The sequence below is a fragment of the Eschrichtius robustus genome, chromosome 12 (genome assembly GCF_028021215.1).
Source record: "Eschrichtius robustus isolate mEscRob2 chromosome 12, mEscRob2.pri, whole genome shotgun sequence".
Taxonomy (NCBI): domain Eukaryota; kingdom Metazoa; phylum Chordata; class Mammalia; order Artiodactyla; family Eschrichtiidae; genus Eschrichtius; species Eschrichtius robustus.
In genome coordinates this window covers 3,463,105-3,489,251 of record NC_090835.1, presented here as the reverse complement: position 1 = coordinate 3,489,251, position 26,147 = coordinate 3,463,105, and the positions used below count along the sequence as shown (strand labels likewise).

General features: G+C 55.2%; 1 protein-coding gene across 4 annotated transcripts in view; it reads right to left on the bottom strand.

Moving 5' to 3' along the window:
- Nucleotides 1-1,871: 1,871 nt before the first annotated feature.
- Nucleotides 1,872-26,147, bottom strand: part of SLC6A6 (solute carrier family 6 member 6) — an 84,763-nt gene continuing 60,487 nt past the window's right edge. For all 4 annotated transcript variants that reach the window (XM_068557425.1, XM_068557424.1, XM_068557426.1 and 1 more), the window contains 9 exons: nucleotides 22,851-22,985; nucleotides 21,591-21,694; nucleotides 21,334-21,458; nucleotides 17,500-17,612; nucleotides 12,714-12,851; nucleotides 11,642-11,744; nucleotides 10,953-11,053; nucleotides 8,591-8,761; nucleotides 1,872-5,946 (listed from right to left, as the gene is read on the bottom strand). In XM_068557425.1, coding sequence (XP_068413526.1) covers nucleotides 5,806-5,946; nucleotides 8,591-8,761; nucleotides 10,953-11,053; nucleotides 11,642-11,744; nucleotides 12,714-12,851; nucleotides 17,500-17,612; nucleotides 21,334-21,458; nucleotides 21,591-21,694; nucleotides 22,851-22,985 — 1,131 coding nt within the window. In that variant the 3' untranslated portion in view covers nucleotides 1,872-5,805. The remainder of the gene's footprint in view (nucleotides 5,947-8,590; nucleotides 8,762-10,952; nucleotides 11,054-11,641; nucleotides 11,745-12,713; nucleotides 12,852-17,499; nucleotides 17,613-21,333; nucleotides 21,459-21,590; nucleotides 21,695-22,850; nucleotides 22,986-26,147) is intronic.

The following is a 26,147-nucleotide window of genomic DNA, read 5'->3' as shown; positions in this document are numbered from 1 at the left end:
CAACAGGCACGTGAAAAGATGCTCAACATCGCTAATTATTAGAGAAATGCAAATCAAAACTACAATGAGGTATCACCTCACACCAGTCAGAATGGCCATCATCAAAAAATCTACAAACAATAAATACTGGAGAGGGTGTGGAAAAAAAGGGAACCCTCCTACATTGTTGGTGGGAATGTAAATTGATGCAACCACTTTGGAGAACAGTATGGAGGTTCCTTAAAAAACTAAAAACAGAGTTACCATATGATCCAGCAATCCCACTCCTGGGCATATATCCAGAGAAAACCATAATTCGAAAAGACACGTGCACCCCAATGTTCACAGCATTACCATTTACAATAGCCAAGACATGGAAGCAACCTAAGCGTCCACTGACAGATGAATGGATAAAGAAGATGTGGTACATATATTTAATGGGATATTACTCAGCTTTAGAAAGAATAAAATAAAGCAGTTGGCAGCAACATGGATGGACCTAGAGATTATCATACTAAGCGAAGTAAATCAGAGAACGACAAATACCATATGATACCACTTATTTGTGAAGTATAGAAAAATGATACAAATGAACTTATTTACAAAACAGAAATCAACCCACAGACATAGAAAACAAACTTATAATTACAAAAAGGGATGGAGGGGATAAATTAGCAGTTTGGGATTAACATACACACCACGTAAAATAGATAAACAACAAGGACCTACTGTATAGCAGAGGGAACTCTACTCAGTATCTTATAATAACCTATAATGGAAAATAATCTGAAAAAGTATATATGTATGTACAACTGAACCACATTGCTGTACACTTGAAACTAACACAACTTTGCAAATTAACTATACTTCAATAAAAAAAGAAATCCCTTTATAGATCCTCCCCAACAGCCTCGGAGGGAGCTGTATTATGATCTCAACATCACAGAGGAGTGAAGGAGGCAAGAGGTTAAGTACTTTACACAGGTAGTCAGGGATGGAACCAGGATGTGAACACAGGCCAGGAGACCAAGACACTCAGGGAAGAAGGAAGGGAGGGAGACAGACAGAAAGAGTGGGGAGGGAGATTTTACTCTAGCATTGCCTATGTAGAATGAGTTACTGAGAAAGGTTTTTTGGTCTGGGGATTTGGGGAAAAGACCCTGCAAGCCCCCTGACCTAGCACACTCACAAAGGAGGCTGGGCCAGTGGGCCCGAAGGCTGCCTCACACATGGACCTGCTCTGTGACCCCAGGGAAGCCAGGCCCCTCTCCCAGCCTCCGTTTCCCCATTTGTAACAGCGGGCTGGGCTCATGATTCCCAAGGCCAACCACGTCTGTGCCAACCACTGACCTCTGGGGTCCTGACCGCCCTCGCTTCTGAGGTCCCAGTGTCCGCGGCACCATCCCTCCAGGGCTGGTCTCTTACCAGCCTCCCAGCAGCCTGCGCTCTCTTGGCCGGAAGGTCAGAGCCCTGGTTTGGGTGTAAGTGATACCACCTGGTGCTGGTGCGTGGTGAGCACCACCTCCAATCAGCATGAAGGGGGTGGTGCTTCACTCCAGATGACGACGCGGGCTCAGGTGATGAGACCCCCCAGTCGCAGGAAATCAGTAGAAGCAGCTGGAGCAGACCCGGAATCTGGGGAGATTGCCCACTCTTTCAGGGACTCATGCGCCCTGAGGCAAACTGTCCCCTCCTGAACCTCTACCTCAGTGTCTCCAACCTCAGAGAATAACACCCCGCTCTGAGGAATGCCCCGGGGCAGAAATGAAAGCCCTTTGTAAACTGTAAAGTGCTTGCCAAACGTAAAGAGAAACACCTGCATCAGAACAGAACCCACACGTTTTGGATTTTAAAAAGGACATGTTTATTTTCATGTTATAAGGTGATTACAAACTCCTCTAAAAAAAAAAAAGAAGCAAAGATGAATTTAAAATATAGGTATACATATTTATCTAAAAAGCCAAAGAGGAAGAGAAAACCCCTGCAAAATACAGGGATTCATATCAGAAAACATTTATACATAAAAGCTTGTATACTGCAAGACTGAATTACACACCAAGGATTTTATTCAAATACAAATGCTCCTCCTCAGAAGAGTCTCTTGTTGGTTGATTTTTTTTTTTTTTTTTTACAAAAGTTTAAAATATCTTAAAAATATTTTGAAGTTTCAAAAAAAGTTCTGGTGAGCCAGACATATTTCTGGAAGGAAGCAAGACCCACATTCTCAGCATTCTCTTGTGCTAAATACAGTCACAGTTGCTAGGGATTCGAAAATTAATTGGGTTTAAAAAAAAAAATTAAGCCAACATCTCAATTTGAAGCCAAGTACATAACAAGATGCTCCAATCCCTCAGGGAACACGGCAGAACAGTCTGTAGTGACACCCATAAGAGAACAATGAAACCCAGCTTCCGAGCTGCAGTCTGAAAGCCTGGCACTGAGAGGGAGCACGGAGGAGGGGGGAATGCTATTTCCTGGCTTCTGGGTACCTACACCCCTCTCCAGGTTTTGATGTCTGAGCTTTGTTGTTTTGTGGGTTTGTGCTTGCTGGATTTTTGCACAGTGATATTCACAGCATCCACGTGGACAGCCTTGCCTGGCCCACCTGACCTTGGGTTTGAGGGCTGGATGGGACCTCTAGCCGCCTTGAGGGGGTTTCTCTTGGGTCCTTTCCCAGACTGTGTCTGAGGCTTGGTGCGGAAGGGAGGCGCGCCTGCCGGAGCACTGGCTGCCCAAAGCATTGCCCCAGCTGGAGGGGTAGTGCTGGGAGACGTTGGCTGGGGCCCTGACCACAGTGCGGTGGCACCTGGGGACACAGGAACACTCTGGGCTAGGCTGAGGGGGGCTCCCTCTCCCTCTGTCTCCCCACCGTCTTGGGGTGTGCTGGGGATCTGGGGTGAGAATGTGGGGCCGGAGCTACAGAGAGGGAGCTGTATATGGCCCAGAAATCATCCAAGGCCACTTCCGGCCACCTGGGAATTTCCCACGTGGCCTCAGGCTAAATCCTGTCTGAGAGGCTCTGCCTGGACCCCTCAGTTTCCTGTGGTGCAACAGACGTCTCAGTGCCTCGCTTCCAGACGGCTGCTGAGGGGAGGGGGCCGGGTGGACCGCTGCTCCCGTCCCACTAAGCCATAGCTTGGGATCCAGCTGGCCCATGAGCGTGGTCACAGGGTGGGTTGCAGCTCACCGCGTCCCTGAACTCTGGGGACGGAGCATGTCCCTTTTCATAAAGGCTGGTCTTTGGTCTTCAGGGAGAACACGCCCCTTTGACAACGAGGGTGCTGACCGGGGGGCCCAGGAAGCCTCTCTATCAGTGACCGTGCGGTTCCACCATAGGGACTAACAGGGCCCAGGCCCAGCTGGACAGAGCATCTCCCCAGGTGAGATTATCCTGGGGCCATTACCCATTTCTGCATGCTAAAAACATCCTCTAAACCTCTCTCTTGCATCCCTTCCAGATCTGGCTGCGAGCATCAGAATTTCCAACCCATCCCAGGCAGAGCATGGATGGGGGACTGCCCAGAGACAGGCGGACCAGAGTCGTGAGCTCCAATGACAAGTTTCCTTTATGTGGAGACATAGAAGTCACACACCATTACACATTGTACTCATAGAGCAGAGTTCTGCTGATACACAAGAGCTAGGGTATCAGACAGGAGGGTCACAAGTGGAGACAGGTGCTCCGGGAGAAGGGCGAGGAGCAGGCTTGGGAAAGTGGCTGACCGTCCTTCCAGGCGGGGCCTGGGGACTTGGTCTGCATGTGTCTTTGGTCTAGAATTTGGTCTGGGAATCTTAGAAGAAGGGGCCTTTTTTGGGCCATTTCCAGAATGTTGCAATTTGCCTACCAACCCGAAACACTGTGGCCCTCCTCGCCCCCGCACGTAAGTAACCTGTCCCCAGTCATCGACAGTGGTTAGTTTACTGAAGTTCCGTAAGACAAAGGAGAACAGGTCACATTGCTACTTGATAAAATTAGGAAAAAAACCCAAAAACAATACAATCAAATCAGACACAGTAGCAACCATAAATGCATCATAAAACAGGCACACAGACTTGCTGACGGTTTGGAATAGGATTGGGTGCTGTTTGGCAGGGTATATGTTTTGGAGACAGCGGACTGTGAATGCTTGCGAAAGACGAGAGGTTCAGAATTGTCTCTGCCCCTTGGGAGGGGGACACCCGAGACTCCCCCCCTGCCCGGATTTGGGGAGGGGGTCCCAGGATTCAGAGAGCCCCTGCTCTGAACGCCAGAGCCAGATCCCGCTCTCCACACCCCCGAGGCAGTCACTGCCATTTGCGCGTGACCACGTTTCAGTTTACTTTAGACCCTGAACTTGGAAGTTTCTGTTTAAATGGCACAGTTTAGATCCAAATGCGGGCTGGGTGGAGGCGTGTCCGTACTTGGGATTTTAAAGGTGGAGTGCCTTCCGTCCTGGTTCAGGGAGGAACGCCGGTTCTGGGGTGCCTGCCCCCGAACAACCCTGACTCACCTCCTGACCTCGATCCCCACAGTGTGCGTACCCGACCCCAGCTTTTGCGGGGAAGGGGGAATAAAGAGTTTCCTTATCTCCCAGGTTACCAGCGTGGGTTGTACTTGTGCCTGAATTTGCAGGAGAGTTTGGGTAGCACCTGGCCCCAATGAAAGCTCGCTCCTGGCACCCCCTGCTAGGCGCCAGGGCGGCCCCGGGCTGGGGTCTTCAACAAGAGCCTCTGAGAGATGAATACAGAGCTGAGGGTGGAGAGATGAGGAAAGAAGAGCACCGCCCCCTCCCCCAAATCAGGTCCCGGGCGCCTGGGGCCACGTCCTTTGGTCCACTTGCTCACCCCTCGCCCCTCACCAAATACGTCACGCTTCCCCTACAGGCAGCTGCGAGAGAGGTCGGCTGGGGGAACAACCAGGACCTGATCGGAATCCCCCATCCAGGCAACAGCCCCATCTGTGTGAGGTCTGCAGCCCTGAGACCCCCAGCTCCTGCTGGGCGGCCTCCACTCGCTCCCTGGGACGCCCCAGGAAGGACGCCGCTCCCTCGCAGACGGATGCTTCTGACAGTCCGTCTGACGATCCGCCCTCAATCTCGAAGTAAAAGGGACTCTGCTCTTGATGCAGTGCTTCCCGGCGCTCTTAGCATCAGACTTTTCCTGTTGGGCCTCATCTGTGGGCTTTGAGTCCCTTTATATTTGAGGGCTTGGTTCATTATTTTGGCATCTCTCTTGTTGGCTAAGACAAGTGTCGTGAGGCGTCTCCCGACAGCCTTCCTTTCTCCAGCCCCTCGGGGTCTGGCCAGATAGCTGTTTGCTTCACTTGAACCAGGTTGGTAAGGTACTACACCTTTAAAATGGGTCTGCTGTCCCAGGAAAATTCCACCCTGCGTTTTGGGGGCGGAACTTTCTGCCAGCTACACAGCACCGAAGAATTGCTTTTGAAAACAAGATCTATTGCTGGCAAGATCAATTCAAGTGGTAAAAGTGTAGGACAATCTCTACGTGTGTACATAGTTATATGTTAAAAAAAAGTACAAAGAAAACTTGACCAAGTTCCCATAAAATACATCTAATTCCATATGAAAGCTCTGCCTCACCCCGGACAGCTGCCCGTGGGTTTTCTTTTTGTACAAAATATCCCCAAATCAAAACAAAATACACATACACACGACAACACACACACACACACACACACACACACGCACACACACACACACACACAAACATTTTCTGTGACAATTAAAAAAAAAATCCTAGTGCAAATATAAAGCTCTGTAAACCTGGTCCTATAAGAATCTAATGTTAGTAAACAGCAGGAAAGCAGCCCGTCGACTGGGAGAGAGCTCACATCATGGTCTCCACTATGATGTGGGTTGGTTTCCTGAGCGCGCTGTTAACGGACATGCGAGAGCTGTAGGGCATCGCCCCCTCTCGCTCCACGGCCCAACGGTTGGGTTCCCTCGGGGTCAGCAGGTACTTGAGTCTCTGGAGAAAGAAGAGGACAGGCACGGGGAGGCAAGTCAGCGGGCCTGGTTTCCCTCTTCACCTCGGGTCCTGCCAGTGTGCTGTGTGGCCTTTGCCAAACTAGTACCCTCTCTGGACCACCCATTTCATCCACTGACAAATAGAGGACTTGAACTAAGGTCCCTCCAGGCCCTGAATGAGGGCAGAGTGCCCGCCGGTAGTTTCCTTGGCCAAGCCCTGCTTACACACCTCAGGGACAGGGGGACTCACGCCTCCAAACTCTTTCCCCATTCTTTCTTCCATGGAGCTGAAATACACCTCCTTGTGATTCCCGTTCCCCTATTTCTCTGACTTGCAAAGCAGCTGAGTTTCTGCAATTTGTATGCCTGAGGTTGGGTAACTGTCTTGAGCCTCCCATGGCTCCCACTTTCCCCTAGGAGAACCTCCGTCTCCCACAAGCTGCATGTCCTGCCTTCTCCATTTCCCCACTGAGGGCCTGGAGACCACTGCCTGGGTCTGCACTGCCCCTCCCAACAGAGGGGCCAGAGGCTGGACCACTGCCAGGCACGCGGCAGTTTGTCCTCCCCAGGTTGCCAGATAATAGGATCAGTGAGGGAAAGAGCCCTCCCCTGGGCACCCAGAAAAGCAACAGCAGAGCTGGGACTTGAACTCAGAGCTCCCGCCTCCCAGCCCACCTCCCGCCAAGCGTCCACTCAGAGGCTTAAGTAGGAAGCAGGTGCTAACAAGAAACCCTCTATCTCAGCATTTACATTCAATTTAGGTATATAACAATTTTTAAAAGCTGCTTGTTAAAAGCTACGATATTTCATTTGAAAATCCAGACTTCCATCTGCTCTTTAAAAACCACAGGTCTGGCAACCCCAGGCCCACATCTCCTTGAAAACGGGGGCCAGAGCTGAGAGCCACACTGCGACCTGCGATGGTGCTCGCCTCCCCCGAGCCCCAGCTCCCCAGTCCCCCTCCCCACCTGGGTTGGCTGCCTGGGCCCTGGAGGAACCAGACCAGAGGCCCCAGGTACAGGGCGAGGGTGGAAGCCAGCCGGAGGGGAGGGCCCTGCTCCCCCTTCATCGCTTTGCCTCTCTCCGGACATCTGTACAATGGGTGTGCGCCCCGAACGGGGGACACGAGGCAAACACCCCCGGGCAGCTACCTGGGGCCCCGTTTCTGCAGGAGGTGCAGACATAATTGGAATCCTCCCAGGATGGAGCTCAGAGAGAAGTTCACGGCTGGGAGGACCCCTTGGCAACCTGTGCAGGTAGGTGGTCGAGGGGCACGTGGTGAAGACAGGTGGATGGCGGCCAGCTGCCTTCAGAGGAGGGGGCTTTGGTTAATGGTCAGGTTTGGGGGTGAAGACCGGTTGTGAATTCGGGGTGGACTCGAATCCTTCCCCTACACCAACCCCACTCTGCCCAAACCTCTAAACTTGGGATGGAACAATATTTTAAAATTAGGCTTTGAAGAGACACAAGTCAGTGATCTGTTGGGTATAGCTGTGGGCACTGAGCAATCAGGACAGACATCCAACACCCCCTGTTGTGCCCTCAATTAACCCTTTGGTTTCTGGGTGGTAGGGACATTCTGGAAATTCCTGTGGGAGGGCCTGGGTCTGTCCCAGGCCCAGTATTTCAGCATTTTGACAAACGATAGGGCCAATCAGCATTCTGGCTGAATACTGGGGTCCTTCCCTGTGTCCTCTGAGAAAATACAATGGGTCCAGTGCTGCAGGAACACCCCAAGGGTCCTCCTGGCTCAGACAGACCCCAGCCTCATGGTTTCCTCCTGGCATATCCCTGCCTACTTCCTCTGTCTCGGGAAGGCTGGTCTGGTCTCCTTCTGCCCGGCCTGGCATCTTTCCCCACCAACAACACCTCCAGGCCAATCCCCTGCCCACAAGGAAACCGGCCCAGCCCAAGAGAAGCCAGGGCCCCAGGACATCCTGGCTCCAGATTTTTAAGAGAATAACAATAAAAACAGCCCAGAACAAAACAGTGCCGTCTTGGAGCCAGCCCAAGCCCAAAGGTTAAGGGAGATTCTAAGAAAAGGATTTCTTGGAAAGAGCCCCGACTTTTGCCAGGGCCTGGAATCTCCAGGATTGTTGGAGGAATTTCTGAGAGGATGGTGGCGGGAGGGAGGCGCAGGGAGGAGACTGGCGGGCACAGGGGCCTGGGAGCTGGAGGGTCTGCTCGGTGCACAGGTGGCTTCTGAGGGTCGGGCAGCAGATGGGGCCACAGGTCCGGCGAGGGGAACACCAGCACGGGCTGGGCTCATCTGAAACTTGGCTCCAGGGCTAGGGAAGGCCTCTGGCTGGAGCTCAGCCTTGCTCATGAGCTCCTGTCTCCTGTCTCACCGCTTGGGAAACCTGGCCCCCACTGCTCCCAGGTGAAGCCCTGGCTCTTATCTTGGCATCCAAAGCCACCACCACCTCTCCGGCCCCCAGCCCGGCCCCTGAATGTGTCACTGCTGCCCATTTTCCCACTACACACTCTCCTGCCCACAGTCTCAACCACTCCACAGGGCAGGTGAGGAGTCTGGGGCTCAGAGAGGGCCAGTGACCTGCCCAAGGTCACACAGCAAACTGAGAGCTGGCTGGCCTTCAGCATCCTGCCCCCACCACAAATCCAGACTCGGGGCCCTGAGTGCTTACCACGAGGAATGGCCCTTCCGTCTGGCAGAGGCGGATGACCATGACCAAGGGGACGCACACAATGGAGGACAGGGCCAGGCTCCAGCCCAGCCCGATGGCCCAGTTGGGGTACACGTAGACTTTGTTGTAGGTCAGGGGTATGTACTTGACGAGAGAGAAGATAAAACATCCCTGTGGAGAGACGGGGGCGGTCAGGGGGTTTCTGGGACCAGGGCAGGCTCCACCCAAGGGGCTCACACCCTTCTCCCTCTGGTGCAGGAGGGCCGCCCCCAGGGTAAACCTGATCAAGCCGCCTCCTTGCTCAAAACCCTTCTGCGGTTCCCCAGGACCTTCGTGATGCAAAGTCCTTGTCTGGCCGGCAATTCCCTGTCACCTACCCACTGCCTCTTCCTCCGCAACTATACTCCAGCTACCTGGAATTCCTTTCAGCTTCTCAGCCGCTTGCCCTGGGGCCTCTGGGCAGGCTGTTCCCACTCACTGGGAACCTCTCTCGAGCTCACCTTCTCCTCATCCTAAATTTGCACTAATGGTCCTGCCCAGGCCCCGCCCAGGCTCAGTCAGGTGCCCACACTTCCCTTCCCGGAAAGCGCGATTCTTCGTGGTCACAATTACTCGTTCCCGATCCAGCCTGAGTCGATGAGAGCGGGAGGTGTGTCTGTCTCATTCCCCTGTTTCCCTGACATGTGGTGTAGCTCCAGGGGCACACAGCTTCCCTTCCCCCACTGCCATCCCTCCACCTCCCTCTGAGCCCCAGGCCCAGCCCCCAAGGCAGGGTGTGGACCTGGGCCTTGCTGCCCTGTTGGGGGTCCAGCCTAAGCCACGCGCAAGCCATTTGTCCATCCAGGAACATAGGGGTGGGGTGGGGTCAGCTCTGGCCCCAAAGCCTGCACTCTAGGCTGGCTGGAGGGCTGCTTCTGGTCAGAACTACAGCCTCTCCGTGTAGAACCCAGTGAAAATGACTTAAACCTTCATTATCTAATAAGGGGGGTTTGAAGGGAAGACAAACCTATCTAAACCAGAATTGGTGAGGGGGTGGGGGGAACGCTCTTCATTAGGCACCTACTGTATGCCTGGCCCTGTTGTTGCTGTCCTACGTGTGGGGTGAAGCTTAGTGGGGGAGGGTCCCAAGGGAGGGCAGCTCTGCTCTCCCAACCCAACCCAGGAAGCAGCGTGTCTGCCTGTGTCACGTTCCTCTTCCCGCCACCTCGGAATGCAGCCTCTCACCTATCCAGTCCCCGAGGGAGGGAGGGAGGAGGAATCGGATGGTCAGACTGGTGAGGGGAGTTGCCCACAAATAAATCATTAAGTGAGGATGAGAACACGGGCTTTGCACCCACCTAAATTCACCTCCAACAATGCACTCCCCGATCGTGGTTATGGGCTGCCACAGTTTCCTTAATTTTGTGGGGGAAATCTGCATCTCAGATGAAAAGGCCGAGACCGCGCTCAGTAATAAAGTAACAACCTAAGACGGTCGCTGCCACTCAGCCCCGCATCAGTCAGTCTCCTTGTTTTACAAATGCAGGAACTGGGGCCCTGAGAGGAAAGGCCTGGAAACAGAGGTCACTGAGGGGAGGGCCCATTTATCTCCCGGCACCTGGTTCCTAAACACAAGGAACATTTCTGCCATCTGTGCTCCCCACGGTCCGAGCTGAGAGCAGCATTGCAGACATCTTTCCTTGCAATTAGCTCCAAGCTCACGATAGGTTTCAAACACCGGCAGGGAAGCAGCTTTTGCTGCAGAGGACCTCCCTTGGGCCAGAGCCTCCTAGCGGAGCCTAACGGGTGCCTGGGCCCCAAGGCCACATCCCCAGAAGGCAGGCGCGGGAACCCCGGTGCGAAGGGGGACGTGCACATCACTGCCCTTGGGTCCTGGCGGCTACTAAGCTTCCTTGTTCCTGGGAGAGCCCAGGGGTCCTCTCTGCTGGGACCTCCCCTCTCCAGGCACAAGCCCCGCCCTCCATGGGAAACACCACATTTCCAGGGTCTATGACGTCTCCATTCAACATTCCCCAAGGCCCCTCAACTTAATCAGGGACCCTGACTGTGCCCATGAACTCTGGAAGGGTTTGGGGAAAGGTCACGTACTCAGTGATGGAGCCCCTGAAATTTCTTGACGTGCCCAACTCACGCTCCTCTGCCAGCAGTGCCCTTCCTGCTCCCTCCTCCTGACAAGCTCCTAACTCATGCTTCACAGGGAACCCTCCGGAGTAGCCTGGCCCCCTCCCCGAGCAGAGCTGTCACTAGGCTTGTCAGAGGCCAGCACTAAGCAGATGCTGAGTGAACGATGGGTCAGCAGGTGAAACTGTCAAGCCCCGGGGAGGAACGGCTACTGACCACGGCCGCGCGGAAGGACACTCACAAGACAGAGAAGCGGAGTGACCACGGCCCAGCTGTACTTCATCCAGGGCCCAGGCCGATAGCCGATCATGTCCTCAATGCCGTCATAAAAGTTATCACTGCCTGCAAGAGACAGAGGCAGACAGATGTTGACCTGGTGTCCGATGCAGCATCCGCCCCGGGAACAGCACAGCAGGGGCTCAAGGGCCCTGGGGGTGGTGGTGGGGAGGGGGTGTCTCCAGGGCCTCATCCAGGTCCCTGCATCTCCACACCACATAGACCCAAGTGTTGGCAGACGTTTATCTGAAATGATCTAAAATTCACATGTCTCTGGGCACCGGTATTTTTCTGGCAACTTTACGCAGACCCCCAAATCCCGGTGTGGCCATTCCAAGGTCTCGAGGAAGTCAGAATGGACTATTCCTGGACCCTAGAGTGGTTCATCAAAGACAGACCCCTGCATGGCCAAATTCTGTGTTTGACAAAGCATCCACTCACACCTCGCACCTTCAGCATGGGGAGAATCTTCGGTGTGGCTACGGTCAGATTATTTGTGCTGGAAGGGGTGGCCTTGAGAGGAAAAGTCCAGGCAGGGAGCGCCTCTGTGTCTGACTCAAAATGAAATTCCCACTAGAATTCTGTTTCTGAAGCTTCTAGATAGAGAAGCCCAAAGGAGAGACTTGAGTAAGATATGCAAGCATCTCTACTCACCATATATCCAGGCAATAGCAAAACATTCAAAGAATGCAACCCACAAAAGGCATACACCGCTAGCTGCATAGTAGTCAAAGAGCTGAAACACATACATGCCACCCTGTGAAGAAAAAACCAGAGAAGGTGGATTTGTTATTTGGCATCTCATTCCCTCAATATATAAAGAGATCTGGCCTGTCGATAAGAAATAGAAAACCCAAGGGAAAAAAAAAGTGCAGAGGGTGTGAGGACCAGATGCATGTCTAAAAAGATGCTTAACTTCATGTTTGACAAATTTAATTAAAAAGACACACACACACACACACACACACACAGAGAGAGAAAAGAAAGCAAAACATGTCTTTCTTAGCAAAAAATGATGGGTTCTCTGAAGCCTGTTTCCAAAGGAAGGGCTTAACACTCACAGTGGCCAACACAGAAGACTTCAGTGAGACCCCGTTGCTCAGTGTATGAACCTGTGGTCTGCCTTTCAGGGGGTGTTTCTTACAGACACTTCGAGAAAAGCATTTATGTTTACTTCTGGTAAGGACAATCGGTGATGCGAAACCCCGAATTTGGGGGCAAATGCAACCCTGTGCTGGAGAGTATGGAGAGATGGGTGAGGGGCATAGGACGGATCAGCCCGGGCCCGGGCTTAGGCTCACACGCTCACACGCCTCCCCTGCAGGCCTGAGAAGGGCCACTGCACACAGTGGGGAGGTGGGGGGGAGGCGGGGACAGAGCCGTGGTTAAAATGGATTTCGGCTGAAACACCCCTTCCCCAGGCCTCTGGGGATGAGGAGGGACAGAGGGCAGAGGGTGGCCACTGTGTTGCCAGGGTAACAGGGAAGTGGGGCAGGGAGTCTGGCTCAAGTGCTGGGTCCTGAGCTGCCTCCTGCTGCCCCTGGGTGGGGCAGGACCCCTGAAGTAGGGTGGCCGGGAGTTCAGCGGGCCTGGACCTCTTACCCAGCTGCCTCCACAGTGGGGAGCGGGGAGGTGGCGTGGCCTTGAACTGACCTTTGAAACATATTTAGAGCACCAAGGGCCCTGCCAGGGGAGGCCCCTCATGCCAGGTGAGAGAGCCACCTACCTCCGTCACCATGGTCAGCCCCAGCAGGTAGCTGACACAACATATGGAGGCGATGAAGATTTCCCGGCGGAAACCCTTCCTTAGGAAGGATGGGTGAAGATCAACCAAGGATGTGATCTGTCCTTCCACTTCCACAAACTGGGGAGGAAAGGAGAGGGGTGAGTGGCAGAGGTCCAGCAGCCCCTCAGCTCAGAGACAAGGCCCCGGCGAGGTCGGCTGTGGGGTAGAGTCCACACCGTTGGGCTCCGTGTGGTGACTAGTCCTGCCCGCTGAGCCAGGCCTGGCGGGCCACGTGCAGCTGTCCAAATACTCCACACCTCTGCGGCCCTGAGCGCTTCTCTGAGGCCCGTGCTGACCCTCCACCGGGCACGCGTGCTGGCACGCGTGCGTCGACGCGGCAACCTCCCACTTCGGTCTGGGTCATCTTTGAAGCCAAGGGCGGTGCCCCATCATTTCTGGGCCTTGAGCGCCCGGCCGGGCCTGGCACAAAGGGCCGCATGGCAGCACGTGACCAATGGGTGGTAACCCAGGCAAGTCTGGGCCTTAGTTCCCCATCCAATTCACATGGTGGTTTTGAACCCTGTGGGGATCGTGGGTCCGTGGGGGGATTTTGCACACGCGCGTGCATGCCCACAGGCCCATGCGTGTGAGCCAAATGCTGCCCGTGACCCCAAGAACCCATCCCTGGGCTCCCAAAGGTAAAACAGCTGGTGGAAAAGGCCAGTCCATGGGTAACTTTCTAGGGTGACCCTCAATCTTTCTAAATCTTCTCATCTTTGCACCTAATGATTCATCCCGGAGGTCATCCCACATCAGTCCATGCAGCTGCCTCGGTTCTTAAATGGTGGCATAAAACTCCATCCTGTGGACGCTTATCATCATGGATGTAACCAGTGCCCTGCAGACGGTGTCCAGCCTCCGCGGCTGCTGACCTGGGCAGGACTCTTCCCCCAAGTCTGTCTTTAGGCATGTGTGCACAAGTATCCATAGCACAGTCTAGAAGTACACTTCAGAGTTAAAGGGCACGCAGACGCACTTATAATTGGGGTGGCTACAGCCAAATTGCTCTGCCAACCAACACACCCTCTGAGGCCATCTGACTCCTTTAAACGTTAAAAAGCTAAAACCTGTCTGCTCTTTCATCTGGGAGAGGCTTTTGGGAAGGAGGTTTCCCCAGCCTTCCTACAAGACATGGCCAACCGCTGACTCCTTTGGGAAGCATCACGGGAGGATCGAGGAACATACACAAGGAGCAAGTCCCTTTCATGTGCCCAAAGGGGCTGGAAATTCAGGGAAAAGATGATCAAGAGGCTCTTGAAAGGGGTCCAAAGAGAACAGGGGGCTGATGATTTGACCTCTGATTGATGTGTCAGCCAAAGGGGTTCTGAGCCTAAACTGCCACTGGATTATAGCAGACCCACAGCTCAAACATTAAGCTTGAAAAGCAGTTAAAAACAAAGGTTCTGGGACTTCCCTGGTGGTGCAGTGGTTCAGAATACGCCTGCCAATGCAGGGGACACGGGTTCGATCCCTGGGCCGGGAAGATCCCACATGCCGCGGAGCAATGAAGCCTGTGCACCACAACTACTGAGCCTGTGCCCTAGAGCCCACGAGCCACAACTACTGAGCCTGCGTGCCACAACCACTGAAGCCCTCGCGCCTAGAGCCCATGCTCCGCAACAAAAGAAGCCACCGCAATGAGAAGCCCGTGCACCGCAACGAAGAGTAGCCCCCGTTCGCCGCAACTAGAGAAAGCCCGCGCGCAGCAACGAAGACCCAACGCAGCCAAAGGTAAAAAATAAATTATTTAATTAAAAACAGAACAAAACAAAAAAAACAAAGGTTCTTTCCTTTTTTGAGATTGGAAAATTAAAGACAGGAAGATCCAGTGTCACTGAGAGTCAGGGCCAACACCAGCACAAGCTCCTTGTTTCCAAGTTCACTGCACCTGTGGGGGACACCAACCCCAGCCCTCACCCCCTCCACCAGCCTCTCGAGACCTCCCTCACTTAATAGTGGTGTGACCCTGACTTCTCTGAGCCTAGCTTCCTGCTCTGTAAAATGGGAGCATCTTGCCTCCTCAACAGGGGTGATGAGAAAGATGGGAAATCATTAGAGTAGACTGGCAATGGGGTGATTCCTGCTAACGCACGTCAGGGGCTGGATGGGTGAGCTCCCGGGGGAGAGGGAAGCCAGCTCTCTTCTCCTCGTGCTGTTTGTTCACAGACTGTGTCCCCCTCGGGCAGGCCAGCTAGCGACAGGCACCTGCCTCCGTGTGGGTGACGGTCCTACTCCCTCTCCCTGGGAAACACATAGCGGTACGAGGGCCCCTCAGCCCAACAGAGGGCTCCCCCCAAATGCTAGGAACCCTCCCTCCTCTAACGAGCGAGGCTCACGCTCCCCCTGCCTGAGACTGGCTGTGGATCCCTGCATGTCCAAAGAACGGAGTTCTTTGCGGGGAACTCAAAGGAAAGGCCAACTAGCAGGGATGAACTGGCGGGTCTGGGGACAGGCAGCCGTGACTCCAGTCCTTAACCCACTGGGTGCGGCCTCAGCCCAGGTCCAGTTCTCTCTGAGCCTCAGTTTTCTCGGCTCTGGGGAACAGCTGTACCCAGGCATCGTGACCCTGTGTGCATTAAGGAGCTGATGCATAAAAGCTAGGTTAGGGGGGAGGGTTCGTGTTTAGTGGGGACAGCGTTTCAGTTTGGGAAGATGAGAAAGTTCTGGAGATGGATGGTGGGGATGGTTGCACAACAACGTGAGTGTACTTAACGCTCTGAGCTGGGCACTTAAAAATGGTTACGATGGTTGATTTTGTGTTCTGTGTATTTTGCCACACGTGACACGTGAAGCCTGGTCCGAGTGGACAGCTCGCAGGGCAGGGCCCCTATCACTGCTGGTGCAGTACGAGGTGGTCGCTGGCATCTGCAAAACCTTCCCCCACATCCCTGACTTCACAGAGCACATAGATGCAAGGGAGAGATCCCAGGGTTCGAATCGCACCGTGCCCTTTCCCGGCACATCAATTAGGCAGGTCTTTCAGTGCCATGAGTTCCATGCTCTGAAGCAGAAGAGCACCGGCTCCCTGCGAGGCTGGCCTTGAGAGCTTTGAGATTCCCTAAACAGCCGCAGTGGGCCTGGCTCAGCGGTGCACACCCTCAACCAGGGGGAATCTAATGAATAACCACGTCCGCCCGTTCACGAAGCAGTTCCGCAGCCCAAGAGGCCAATTTTGGGCCCATGGAGATGTCATGCTTTCTCATTTATTAACCTCTTTCTGTTTTTGTCTTTGGCTTTCACTGAGAGCTCTGGAAGAAGTTATAAAAGCCATTTGCCTGGGGCCTCTGAAGGCCAAACTCATTAACTAGGAATGATGGATGGAGTCCTCTTGCTGTTTACACAGCTCAAGCCCATCAACAACCGCACAAGTATTTTGTTTACAGTCTCCCAAATGTTTTCCTTCCGTCTTCTCTGATAATCCTGGTCCTCTTTCTGCCAAATCCTCCACTCTGCTCTTGACCTTGCTGGTGGACCACCTCCTCTCCGCTGCCTGACCTTCTAAGACTTTCCTCCTACCCTGACTTTCCTCCTCTGAGTCCCCGGGGACCATCTGGGCACGGGCTTTGAGGCTGCTGCCCAGGGGGCAGTGGCAAAGCTCTCTCCTGAACAGGAGCAGGCCCCCACCTCTCACAGGGTGAGACCAGACCTCTGTGAGGCAGCAGGACCCCAGCCTGCAGACGAGGCTGCCTTTCAGTGACTGACCTCAGATGAAGGCCCGTGTGGCCATGCGCACAGGGCCAGCCCACCCTGCACACCTTAACTGCCCACCCCTGGAGCCACACCTGTGCTCTCGAGAAGGCCTCAGAGAAAACACACCTATCTCCAGGGAAGGTGTCCCAGGGGCTCACTCTAAGGTCCTCCGAGCACCACTGACTGCTCCCTACCAGGCACTGTGCCCGGCATTTCCCACAAGGCAATGTAGGTATAATCGTACCCATTTACCAGATGAGGAAACTGAGGCTCAGAGGGAGGGAGGAAATGTGTTCCATGACACAGAGCAGTGTGGGGGCTGGGAACAGTGTTACTCCAAAGCCAGATGCAGCCCCCAGCTGGCTCTCACTGACATCCCCAGGGGGTCGGGGGGAGGCCTGAGCCCTGGAGGGATGGGACGTGGGGGTTAAGAAGCACAGGAAATGACCATGGTATACGTGGGGTCCTGCCTGTCGTGGGGCGGGGGCAGAAAGCCGGGAAGGCCGGAGGGCAGGATGGGTGTTGGCAAGGCTCCGGAGGATCAGTTTCCCCATGGGGGCCAAGCTCGCCGACCCCTGTGCCCCAGGAAGCAGAGAACACAGCCCGGGTTCCAGCTTCTGCGGCCACACTTAGGACTGCCAGTGATGGCCTGGCCAGTGACCACCTCGTGCCCTAGAAAGAGGCGTTGCCCCCTTGCCCGAACGGCCTGTGTGCCATGTCCCTCCTTGGCCTGCCCGGGTGCACATGGCTCCCTGTGGACCACACCCTGCGGTTGTCCGTTTCCCCTTGCCGAGGTCAAAGACTCCAGCTGTGGGGCAGACAACATCCTGCTGCTGCCCTGGGGCTGTTTCCACTCCTGGGGTCCCAGAGGAACCCTCGCTGGCTGAAGCTGCTGCAGGTCTGCAGAGGGGTGTGAAGGGGTGTGACCAGCTCACTCACAGCACAAAGAGGGAGGCTCTTCCAGAACAAGGTTCGGGGGGGTGGAGGGGGGCGGAGGGGGTCCCACCCAGGGGCCATCCCCTCGCTCTGTACATACCTGGCTATCCAGTCCAAGCAAGAGAAGCATAATAAAAAAAAGGATGGACCAAAACGTGGGCAGCGGCATCATTGTCACAGCTTTCGGGTAGGCAATGAAGGCCAGGCCAGGACCTAACGGAAGAGAAGATGGGGAGGGGCAGAGGGGAGACATCAGCGCCCAAGCCGCCCCGAGCCCCGGAGCCACACAAGACACTCGGGTCTGAGGCGGGTCTCCCAAGCCCCAGATGCAGGGTCCCGCCTGGGGGAAGAGGCCAGGCCTGTCTCACTGTGGGGTGGGACGCACCGGGGCTCAGGCGGGGCCCCGTTTTAGCATCTGTCTCCTATGCAGCAGCACAGGTGGCCTCCTCACACGCCAGGTTCCGAGCGGACACCGGTTATGGGGTGGGAAATAGCACCAAGCCTGGGACTCAGTCTGCCGGCTCGGAAAAGGAGGACCTCCCCCCAAACCAGAGAACCACACCAACGCTGGCTGGAAGGAAGCAACAACAGGGATCATCCTGACTACTAGAGTTATCTGACTACTAACGCCCTGTTTGCAAAGAAAAGCTTTCTACTGAAACACTAAATGAGTGGCCAGAAAAAAGAACACAGGACCTCGCCCCGCGGGGCCGATGTCTCTTGGGGGTGCATCTGTGCACCCACTGGGGCACCGTCACAGCCAAGGCCCAAAGCCGGAGGGAGGCGGGTGCAGGGCAAGGCCCCAGGCGGAGAGCCCCCCAGGCTGCAGTCCAGTCCTCGGCCCACCACCTCCGCGTCAGGTCACCACACGCCCTCTCGGGGCCTCAGGCTCCCCCCAGAAGTGAGGGGCAGGTTCCCGTACGTGAACCCCAACGAGGCTTCTCCTGCTCAGATTCTTGGGTGCTGGTGCCATTTCCCTGGTAAAGGGCTCTGGTCTCTAGGGAGGGCCGGACTATTTGGAGGCAGAAGCCCCACCAGCTCTGGGGGTGCCTCCAACTGGAAACGTCCCCTCTCGCCTCCAGTCGGCCTGAGAGAAGACGCCGGGGGAAAGACGGAGTTGTAACCGAGACCTGTGGGTCCACCAGACGGTCGGGAGCCGCCAAAGAAAGGAGACAGGGAGGGCCTGGGCTGAAAAAAAATAGAGCAAAATCCACAACTCAAAAACAATTAAAAAAAAGGCAAGAAACGTGAAATAAGGAGGGCTGGAGGGCAGGATATTTGAAACAGGTTATCAGGAACCAAATGAATGGTCTGAGAATGAAAAAAAAAAAACTTTGAAATAAATTGGAGCCAGCCAGAAACCACATCGTACGGCGTTGACCACACGCGTGGCGGCGAGGGCGAGACCCTGTACAGCCAGAGTCCCCCGACGTGAGGAAAGCCCAACGGTGACTGTGACCATGTCCTCGGAGGCGATGGTGGAAAACCCCCGGAAGAGGTGGAAGGGTGCTCGTCCCAACCCCAAAGCCCCAGCTGGAGTAGGACCCGCATCTCCACCTGGCTGGGGCCCCCTGGGCCCCCCAGGGCAGCTCCGGCCTGAGTGGTAGGCGGCACTGGGAGAAATCAATCCAGCCGCTGCGAGACAGATGTAAAATGGGGCCCTCACCCCACCTCTCCCCCCTCCCGCCCGCTGGGCCCTGAAGCTTCTCAATGGCTGTTTCTGTATTTCAGTTTTGCCTTTTTCAAGCCAGCCTCCGGGGGAGGGTCTGAGCATCCTTCTCTGAAAGCACGGGAACTAGAGAGAGAAGTCGGGGAGACACGGCAGCCGCTCGAGCCCCTGGGGCAGCAGAGATGCCCCGCTCTACGCTTCATTTGCAATTTGCACTCCGTTCGGCTAAATAATTATCTTGTTCCAACGCACTTCGCTCAATATGGTGCTTGTTAAAAGCTTATTAGCGAAATAATCACCCTTGATGTGTCGGCTGTTCAGACATCACCGTGGGGAATAAATGACAAGGTCTTTGAAGTGGACGGGAATAAGAAACAACTTATCTTGACGATGAATACGTATATAAGAGTATCTAGCTGTCCACAGAGAAAGATCTATTTCATATATTGACAGATCTATTGAAAGATCTATTTCACGTATTTCATAATCTCCCACTGCCAAATTCCCTCCATGCTCCTGGCGATTCCCCATCAATCAGAATTGGTTTGCAAGCCCTCAACCGAAAAAAAGCCATTTGCAAAGGAGATGTCAACTGTCTCCCCTTCGTCACTCTGCCAAACTCCCACACGGGTGCGGCTATTTCACTTCTGGAACTACTTTCTGTGTCCTCAGTCTCTGGCCTGCCTCTGGGGGCTCTCAGGGAAGGACAACTATGTCTGAAGGTCCGATGTGGGAGCGGGGACAGTGGAGGCAGCTGTGGGGCTGAGGCGTGGGCTTGTCAGGCCTGTCCTGCAGCACTGGGCATGGGAGGAGGGGGCAGGGCAATGAGCATCTTCACCAAGTAAGGGGGTAAGCGGGGCCTGGGGCTCTGAGAGGCCAGAGGAACCCAGAGGTCGCACGTGTGCACGGTGGGATGGGTAGGCTGCAGGGGGATATCCTCGTGTCAGAGGGGCCTGTCCAGGAGACCCCAGCTCTGACCCTGACCAGCCCAAGCAAGGCCCTAGGTCTCAAGCCGTTGGCCTCATCTGTGGTGGTGACATCTGAAAGCATGACGCTGAGGCACCCACCCCCCAACACTAGGGTCCCTGGCTGGGGAACCAGGACACCAACCCGTTTCCAACAAGGGCAAGGGCAGCTCCGTACAGGGACTCCAGCTGTGCCTGACCCTGGTCTGTGATCCCTGGAATTAGGACCTCACGCTCTCCTCTGGGCCTGAGAGGGGCCTCAGCCCAGGGCCCTCACCTGCCTCCAAGTGGCCCCTGAGAGGTCGCGGGAAGTCAGGTGGTCAGGCTGTGAAACAGCAACAACTACCTTCCAAGTGACCTGGGCAGGATGGGAGGAGGGCGCAGAGGCCGGAAAGGCGGACCTTGGGGACCCTGGGAATGAGGTTCGCACTCCCACATCGAAGCCCCTGCAGCCGTAGAGCTGGGGTCCAGGACCGGGAGCACCCACGGGCACGTCTTAGAACTGGGACACCTGTGCTTCTGAGGCTCTAGGATTCTAGCAGCTGAAGCCCTCACAATTCTCGGCTTCCAGAACCATCTCGCTGGAACCCCAGGATCCCAGCCTAAGACCCCAGGCTTTGCAGACTCTGATTCTAAGACTCTCTCTCCACTGGCAGGTGTCTTGCAGGAAGTGCCCCACCAATGGGGCCCACACCCCAGGGGGGTGATGGTGTCCCCAACAACCTTCCCCCAAACTGGACCTGTCACCGTCCCAGAGGGTGGCCTGCTACACCCCCTGTCCCTCCCCCACCCGGGCCTACGGTGGTGCCTGACACAGGGCAGAGACTCAGCAAATCAAGAAACAGCGGTGGAATGAATGAATGGGTTCGCTTAGAGGGGGCGTGCTGGGAGCAAAGTGCAAAATACAGAAACCAAAGCTGAGAAGGTGGTGATGGAATGCCGATTGGTGGCTGCCTTGGGCCTGAGTTAGGAAGTGGTTTCTGTTGCTGAAACCAGGAGTTTGCTGGGGAAGGACAGGGAGGGGGAAAGACCACATGAGAAGAGCTGAATATTCCCCAACTTAACCAACCCCCATGTTTCTGCCGCCCCTTGGGCAAAATTGCAATTAGAAGTGTTTAAAATTTAGCTTTTATACTCTTTGATACTTGGGGGACGTCTTGGTGGGGGGGGGGTCCATTTCAGAAACCAGGCTCATCCCCCCCCCACAAAGCCCCCTTGGGGGTCTGGCTTCATGCCTGCAGTACTCGGCTTACACACTAGGTGGCAGTGCCCACCACCACTGCCACCGATACCACCATACCTGACTCAGCCACATCAGCAATGTCCACCCCTTGCTCTTGTGCCATGAAGCCCAGGATGGAAAAAATTGCGAAGCCAGACACAAAACTGGTACCACTGTTCAGGCATCCCAGCAGCATACAGTCCCTATGTTACACATATGTCAGGGAGCAAGTTAATTCACAACACAAGGAAGCCACGCTCCCTACTTCTTCTCTTTTTTCTTTAAACATCATCATCATTTCTAAGGCCCACCAGGCCCGCTGGTGCAACACTTGCCTGTACGAGTTGTACTTGTACTTGTTGTAGCTCCCCAGCGAGGTCATGGCCCCCAGGCAGATGGCGTAGGAGAAGAATATTTGGGTCCCAGCATCGATCCATACCTGGGAAGGGTGCGGGGGGAGGGTGGCAAGGAGAGAGAAAAGGAGACATTAGAGCCAGCTGCCTGGAGGACGTGGCGCGGGTCCCTGGCCACCGGGCCCCGAGGACTGCGCCTCGAAGTATGCAGGTTCTCGATGCAATTGGAGCGTTTGTGCTGGAATCCAAGCTGCAAGGAACCCCAGAAGTCTAAGAAGCCCCCCAGTCACTCAGCATCAGGGTTAAGAGGCTGGCTTTTGAAGCAGAGGGACCTGGATTCCAACTGTGGAATGATGTAAATATGACTCCTGGAGCCTCAGTTTTCACATCTGTAAAATGGGCTCCACTGCCCTGCCCCACAGCACTATTTTGCACGTTCAAAGAGTTAAGATCTAGCCCAGTGCCAGACACATGGTAAGCCTGTAAGTCAAGGCTGCTACCATTATTATACTTGTTATTGTCTGGGGACCCCCGAGTTGGAAGGGGGAGGAATTCCCGAATGGATTATGCAGGCAAAGCTGTTCTCCAGAACCTTCATCAAGTGGCTCCTGACGGCCAGGAGAGCTGCCTCCCCAGCTGTCCTCTGATGATGGTCAAGCCCCTCCCACCTACCTCCTGCCCAGGGCGAGAGGACAGCGGGGAAGAGACCCGAAGCAGCCCAGGCCCTTGGAGGCAACCTAAAGGCTGAGGACCCTGGGGACAGAAGGTCCCCAGATCCCCAGATGGGCCAATAAACTCTTCAACTGCCTGCGGTCATGCGGCTGAGTGCCTGGAGGTGGACGTTTAGTATTTGCCGCCCCCCCCCCCCACGACCTTCTAAGTGGTCACCAACTCTGAATTCCGTCCTCAGACAAGGAAGCCCAACTCTCCCACCCCCACGATGCAGCCCTCAAGGCCACTGTGGCAGAGGAGGAGAACAGCTCATAGCGACTTCTCTCCCTTACCTGGCGCAATACCTAAAGAAGCTTTATAATTGGCCCGCCTCCGGAGTCCTCGATGTGGAAAGATACACGCAGGCGGAATGGCCCACGAGCACCGTGAACAACCCGCCACAGCCCAGTGGAAAAGTACCAGGGCTGACGGCCCGGCTAGATCTGTGTGCCCAGAACCACGGACACTGCTTCAGCTTCCTTTCCCCACACCGGCCCTGGGTGGGACGGAGGCCAGGCTGCCCTGCAGTACCTGTGGGTCCTCCAGGCGGCTGATGTCGGGGTACAGATAGAACTTGATGCCTGCGCCTGCACCGGGCAGCGTCAGTCCCCGGACCAGCAGCACCAGGAGCATAGCGAACGGGAAAGTGGCAGTGAAGTAGACGACCTGCAAGGGATGAGAGCGATTTAGGGGGCCCGCTGCTGTGAAACTCGAGCATCCTCTCCAAGGCAGGCATTCTGGAGCTGAGCTTGATGTTTCCCTTGCTGGGTGACTTTGGGCATGCTGCTTACCTTCTCTGGGCCTCAGGTGCCTCACCTGTAACCTGGGTATAATACAAGTACCTACCTCATAGATGTACTGAGATTCAATGAAAAAAATCTATAAATATTTACTAGGCCCGGGAAATACAGAGAACCAATCTCTGCCCTCATGGAACTGACATTCTAGCAAGTGAAGAAGGAAAATGCACAATAAGAGAGTAAACTATTAAGTGTGTATGCCCAGTGGTTGGCCCACAGGATGTAGCACAGATCAGCTAGCATTACCACCATTAGTATGACTCATGGTTCAGAACCAGGTTAAGAGTAGGTTCAAATCCCCGCTCTGTCCCCTCACATGCTGCATGAACTTGGGCATGATGCTTAACCTCTCTGGGCCTGTGGCCTCATGTGTAAAATGGAGATAAGAGTAATAGAAGGCCCTCATTAAGGGATAAGGCAAGGATTCAATGGAATGATGCTCGTAACATGGTCAAAACAGTGCGTGGCACTTAGGTGGCCGCTTAGGTGCTTGAGCAAGAAATGCGGCCTGTCGTTGGCCATGCGATTGTGCAGGAAGCACACAGGAACTTCTGGAGAGGGGAAACGAGGATGGGGAAGGCCTCCACTTCCTTGGGGGTGCAGGCAGCCACAGCCTTCCCTGGGTCACGCAGCACGTCCCAGGCAGGCCTAGGTCAATCAAGGTGGGGACCAGAGATGACCCAGGCCAGGCCTTTCCATCCCCAAGGGCCCTGCCCTACTTTCTCTACTCCTCCTGTCCCGAAAGCACCAGCCTTCATACCTCCTGTAGCCTCAGTTCATGGATGGATTTTCCCAACTTTTTTCTTCAACACAAGAAGTTCCCAGGCAGGGTTTACACCTGAGAGGAGCTCGAAGATGCCTGGCTGAATGGACAGTGAAATCCTGATATTTCAGCAGGGCACCAGCTGAGCCAGGCCTCCTCAACACCAGCCCACTTCATGCTCACCACACCCCCAAATCGGTATGTTGGCTAACCTGCCGCTGGAGAAGGAACTGAGGCTGGGCAGGGCTCCCAGACTTCTCCAAGTCACCACCGTGCTCAAGGCCTGCACCCAGCGGGCGGAGGGTCAGCCCCGAGCCAAGGCATGAGGCATCTTACTGTGCGGTGCAGGACATGCAAAAGTCCGTGGTGACCTGTGGAAATGCTAAGACTAGCTCACAGAGCCCCTGACCCCTTCTGAGGGCCTTGGGGCCAGGGGCCCAGGGAGGGACCACTGCATGGCCCACGTACCCATTTTACAGGTGAGGAAACTGAGATTGAGAACAGGATGAAAGGCCCGTGGCATTGTGGGAGGGGGCGGTGCCAGAACACTGCCAGGCACTTCTGGGACTCAGGCAGGTAATAGACACCGACAGGGGGGTGACAGAGCCCTGAACCTTGCCCAGCTGCCATAATGGAGCCCAGTTCTCGGACAGCCGCCATCCCTTTGAGTAGAAACAACTAGCAGGGGGCTTTGGAAAAAGGCAAGAAGGAAGATTTCAGGGCCTGTCGGGCTCAGCTGCCTTCAGTCAATACCACCAGCCAGCATTTATTGAGCGCTTACTGTGTGCCTAGTGCTAATCCAAGTGAAGTGACTTCTACACTCACCTGGTCCTGCCCCAATCCCATCTTGGAAGCAAGGAAACTGAGGCCCAGAGAGTCTGTCCCTTGCCCACAGGTCACACAGCATTTAAGCAGCAGAGCGGGGGCAGCCTAGAACCTCCTCCAGTGACAACAGCACGGCAGTAAAAAGCCCTTCAGAAACGTCTGGCAGTTCATTCAATCCTCCCAAAGACCAGAGGGAAGCTGGACTCCCCAAGGGCTCTAGGGCTCAGGTCAGAATTCAGGCTCAGTAACAAGCTTGCTGTGAGACCTTGGGCAAGTTACTGCCCCTCTCTGGGCTCCATTTCCCCACCTGCCAAGTGGGGGGGCTAAAACCAGCTGGGCTCTAAGGTTCCCTCCAGCTCTGCCAGCGGGAGGGGTGGAGTGGCCAAGAGAGTCAGCTGGGGTTGCACAGACTGGGGTCCGTATCCACCTCTGCACCCTCCCAGCGGGCGGCTTCCCCACTCACCCTAGCAGCGGGTCCTCCTGAGGATCCCAGGCTAAAAGGGTCACCCTCCTTCCGCCTCTGCCACACCCTCCCTGGACGCCCTCTCCCCCGGGCCTCAGTTTCCCCAGCCACCTTACTGTCTTCTCCCGAGGCAGAGAGCCCTCCATTTCCCAGGGACCAGAAGGCAGACGCGGAGGGTGGAGGCAGGTCAGGAAGCCACAGAAGGGGTGAGAGAAGAAAGAAGACCAGCCCGCAGGCCGCTCCTCCCTTCCTGCCGACAGGCCTGCCGGCCCCTAGCTCGGGTCCTGGAGAACAATGGCTGCTGACAGCGGGGCCGGGTGGAGGGCAGAGGGCGGAGGGCGGAGGGCAGCTGCTTCAAAGCCTGAGGGCCCCCTGGGCTGGGCTGGCGTGTGGGCTGTGGCCAGAGGGCTTTGTGTCACGGACACAGGACACCTCCCGGGGTGGGGGTGGCTTCCCTTGTTTCCATGTATTTAATTCGTTTCACAAGCACTTATATAGTGCTTGCTGTGTGCCCGGCGCTATGACAGAGCTTTATGCGTGTTAACTCACAACTGGAAGAAGTAAGACTATTATCACCTGCATTTTCTAGATGAGGACACGGGAGGCCCAGTGAGGTCACGTCAGCTGCCCGGGGGCCCAGGGCCAGTAGGTGGCAGAGGTGGGATGTGGTCCAGGCCAGCTAGCGCGCGTGTGTGTGTGTGTGTGTGTGTGTGTGTGTGTGTGTGTGTGTGTGTGTGTGTGTGTGTGTGTCCCCCCGCTGTCTTCCCCAAGCCCACCTGGTCATGCCACCTCAGCCACCTCTTTGGAAAGACACCCTTGTTTTGCAGAATTTGTCGCTGAGGACAAGCCCCTGAGAGCCATTCTCTCAACTTCTCGGTGACTCTCCGGGGATGCTCGTGGGAGACGCTGGTGCCAGCCGCCACCAGCGGGCCTCTGGCGGGGGCCCAGCAGGCCTTGCCACGGGCTGTGGTATTTTT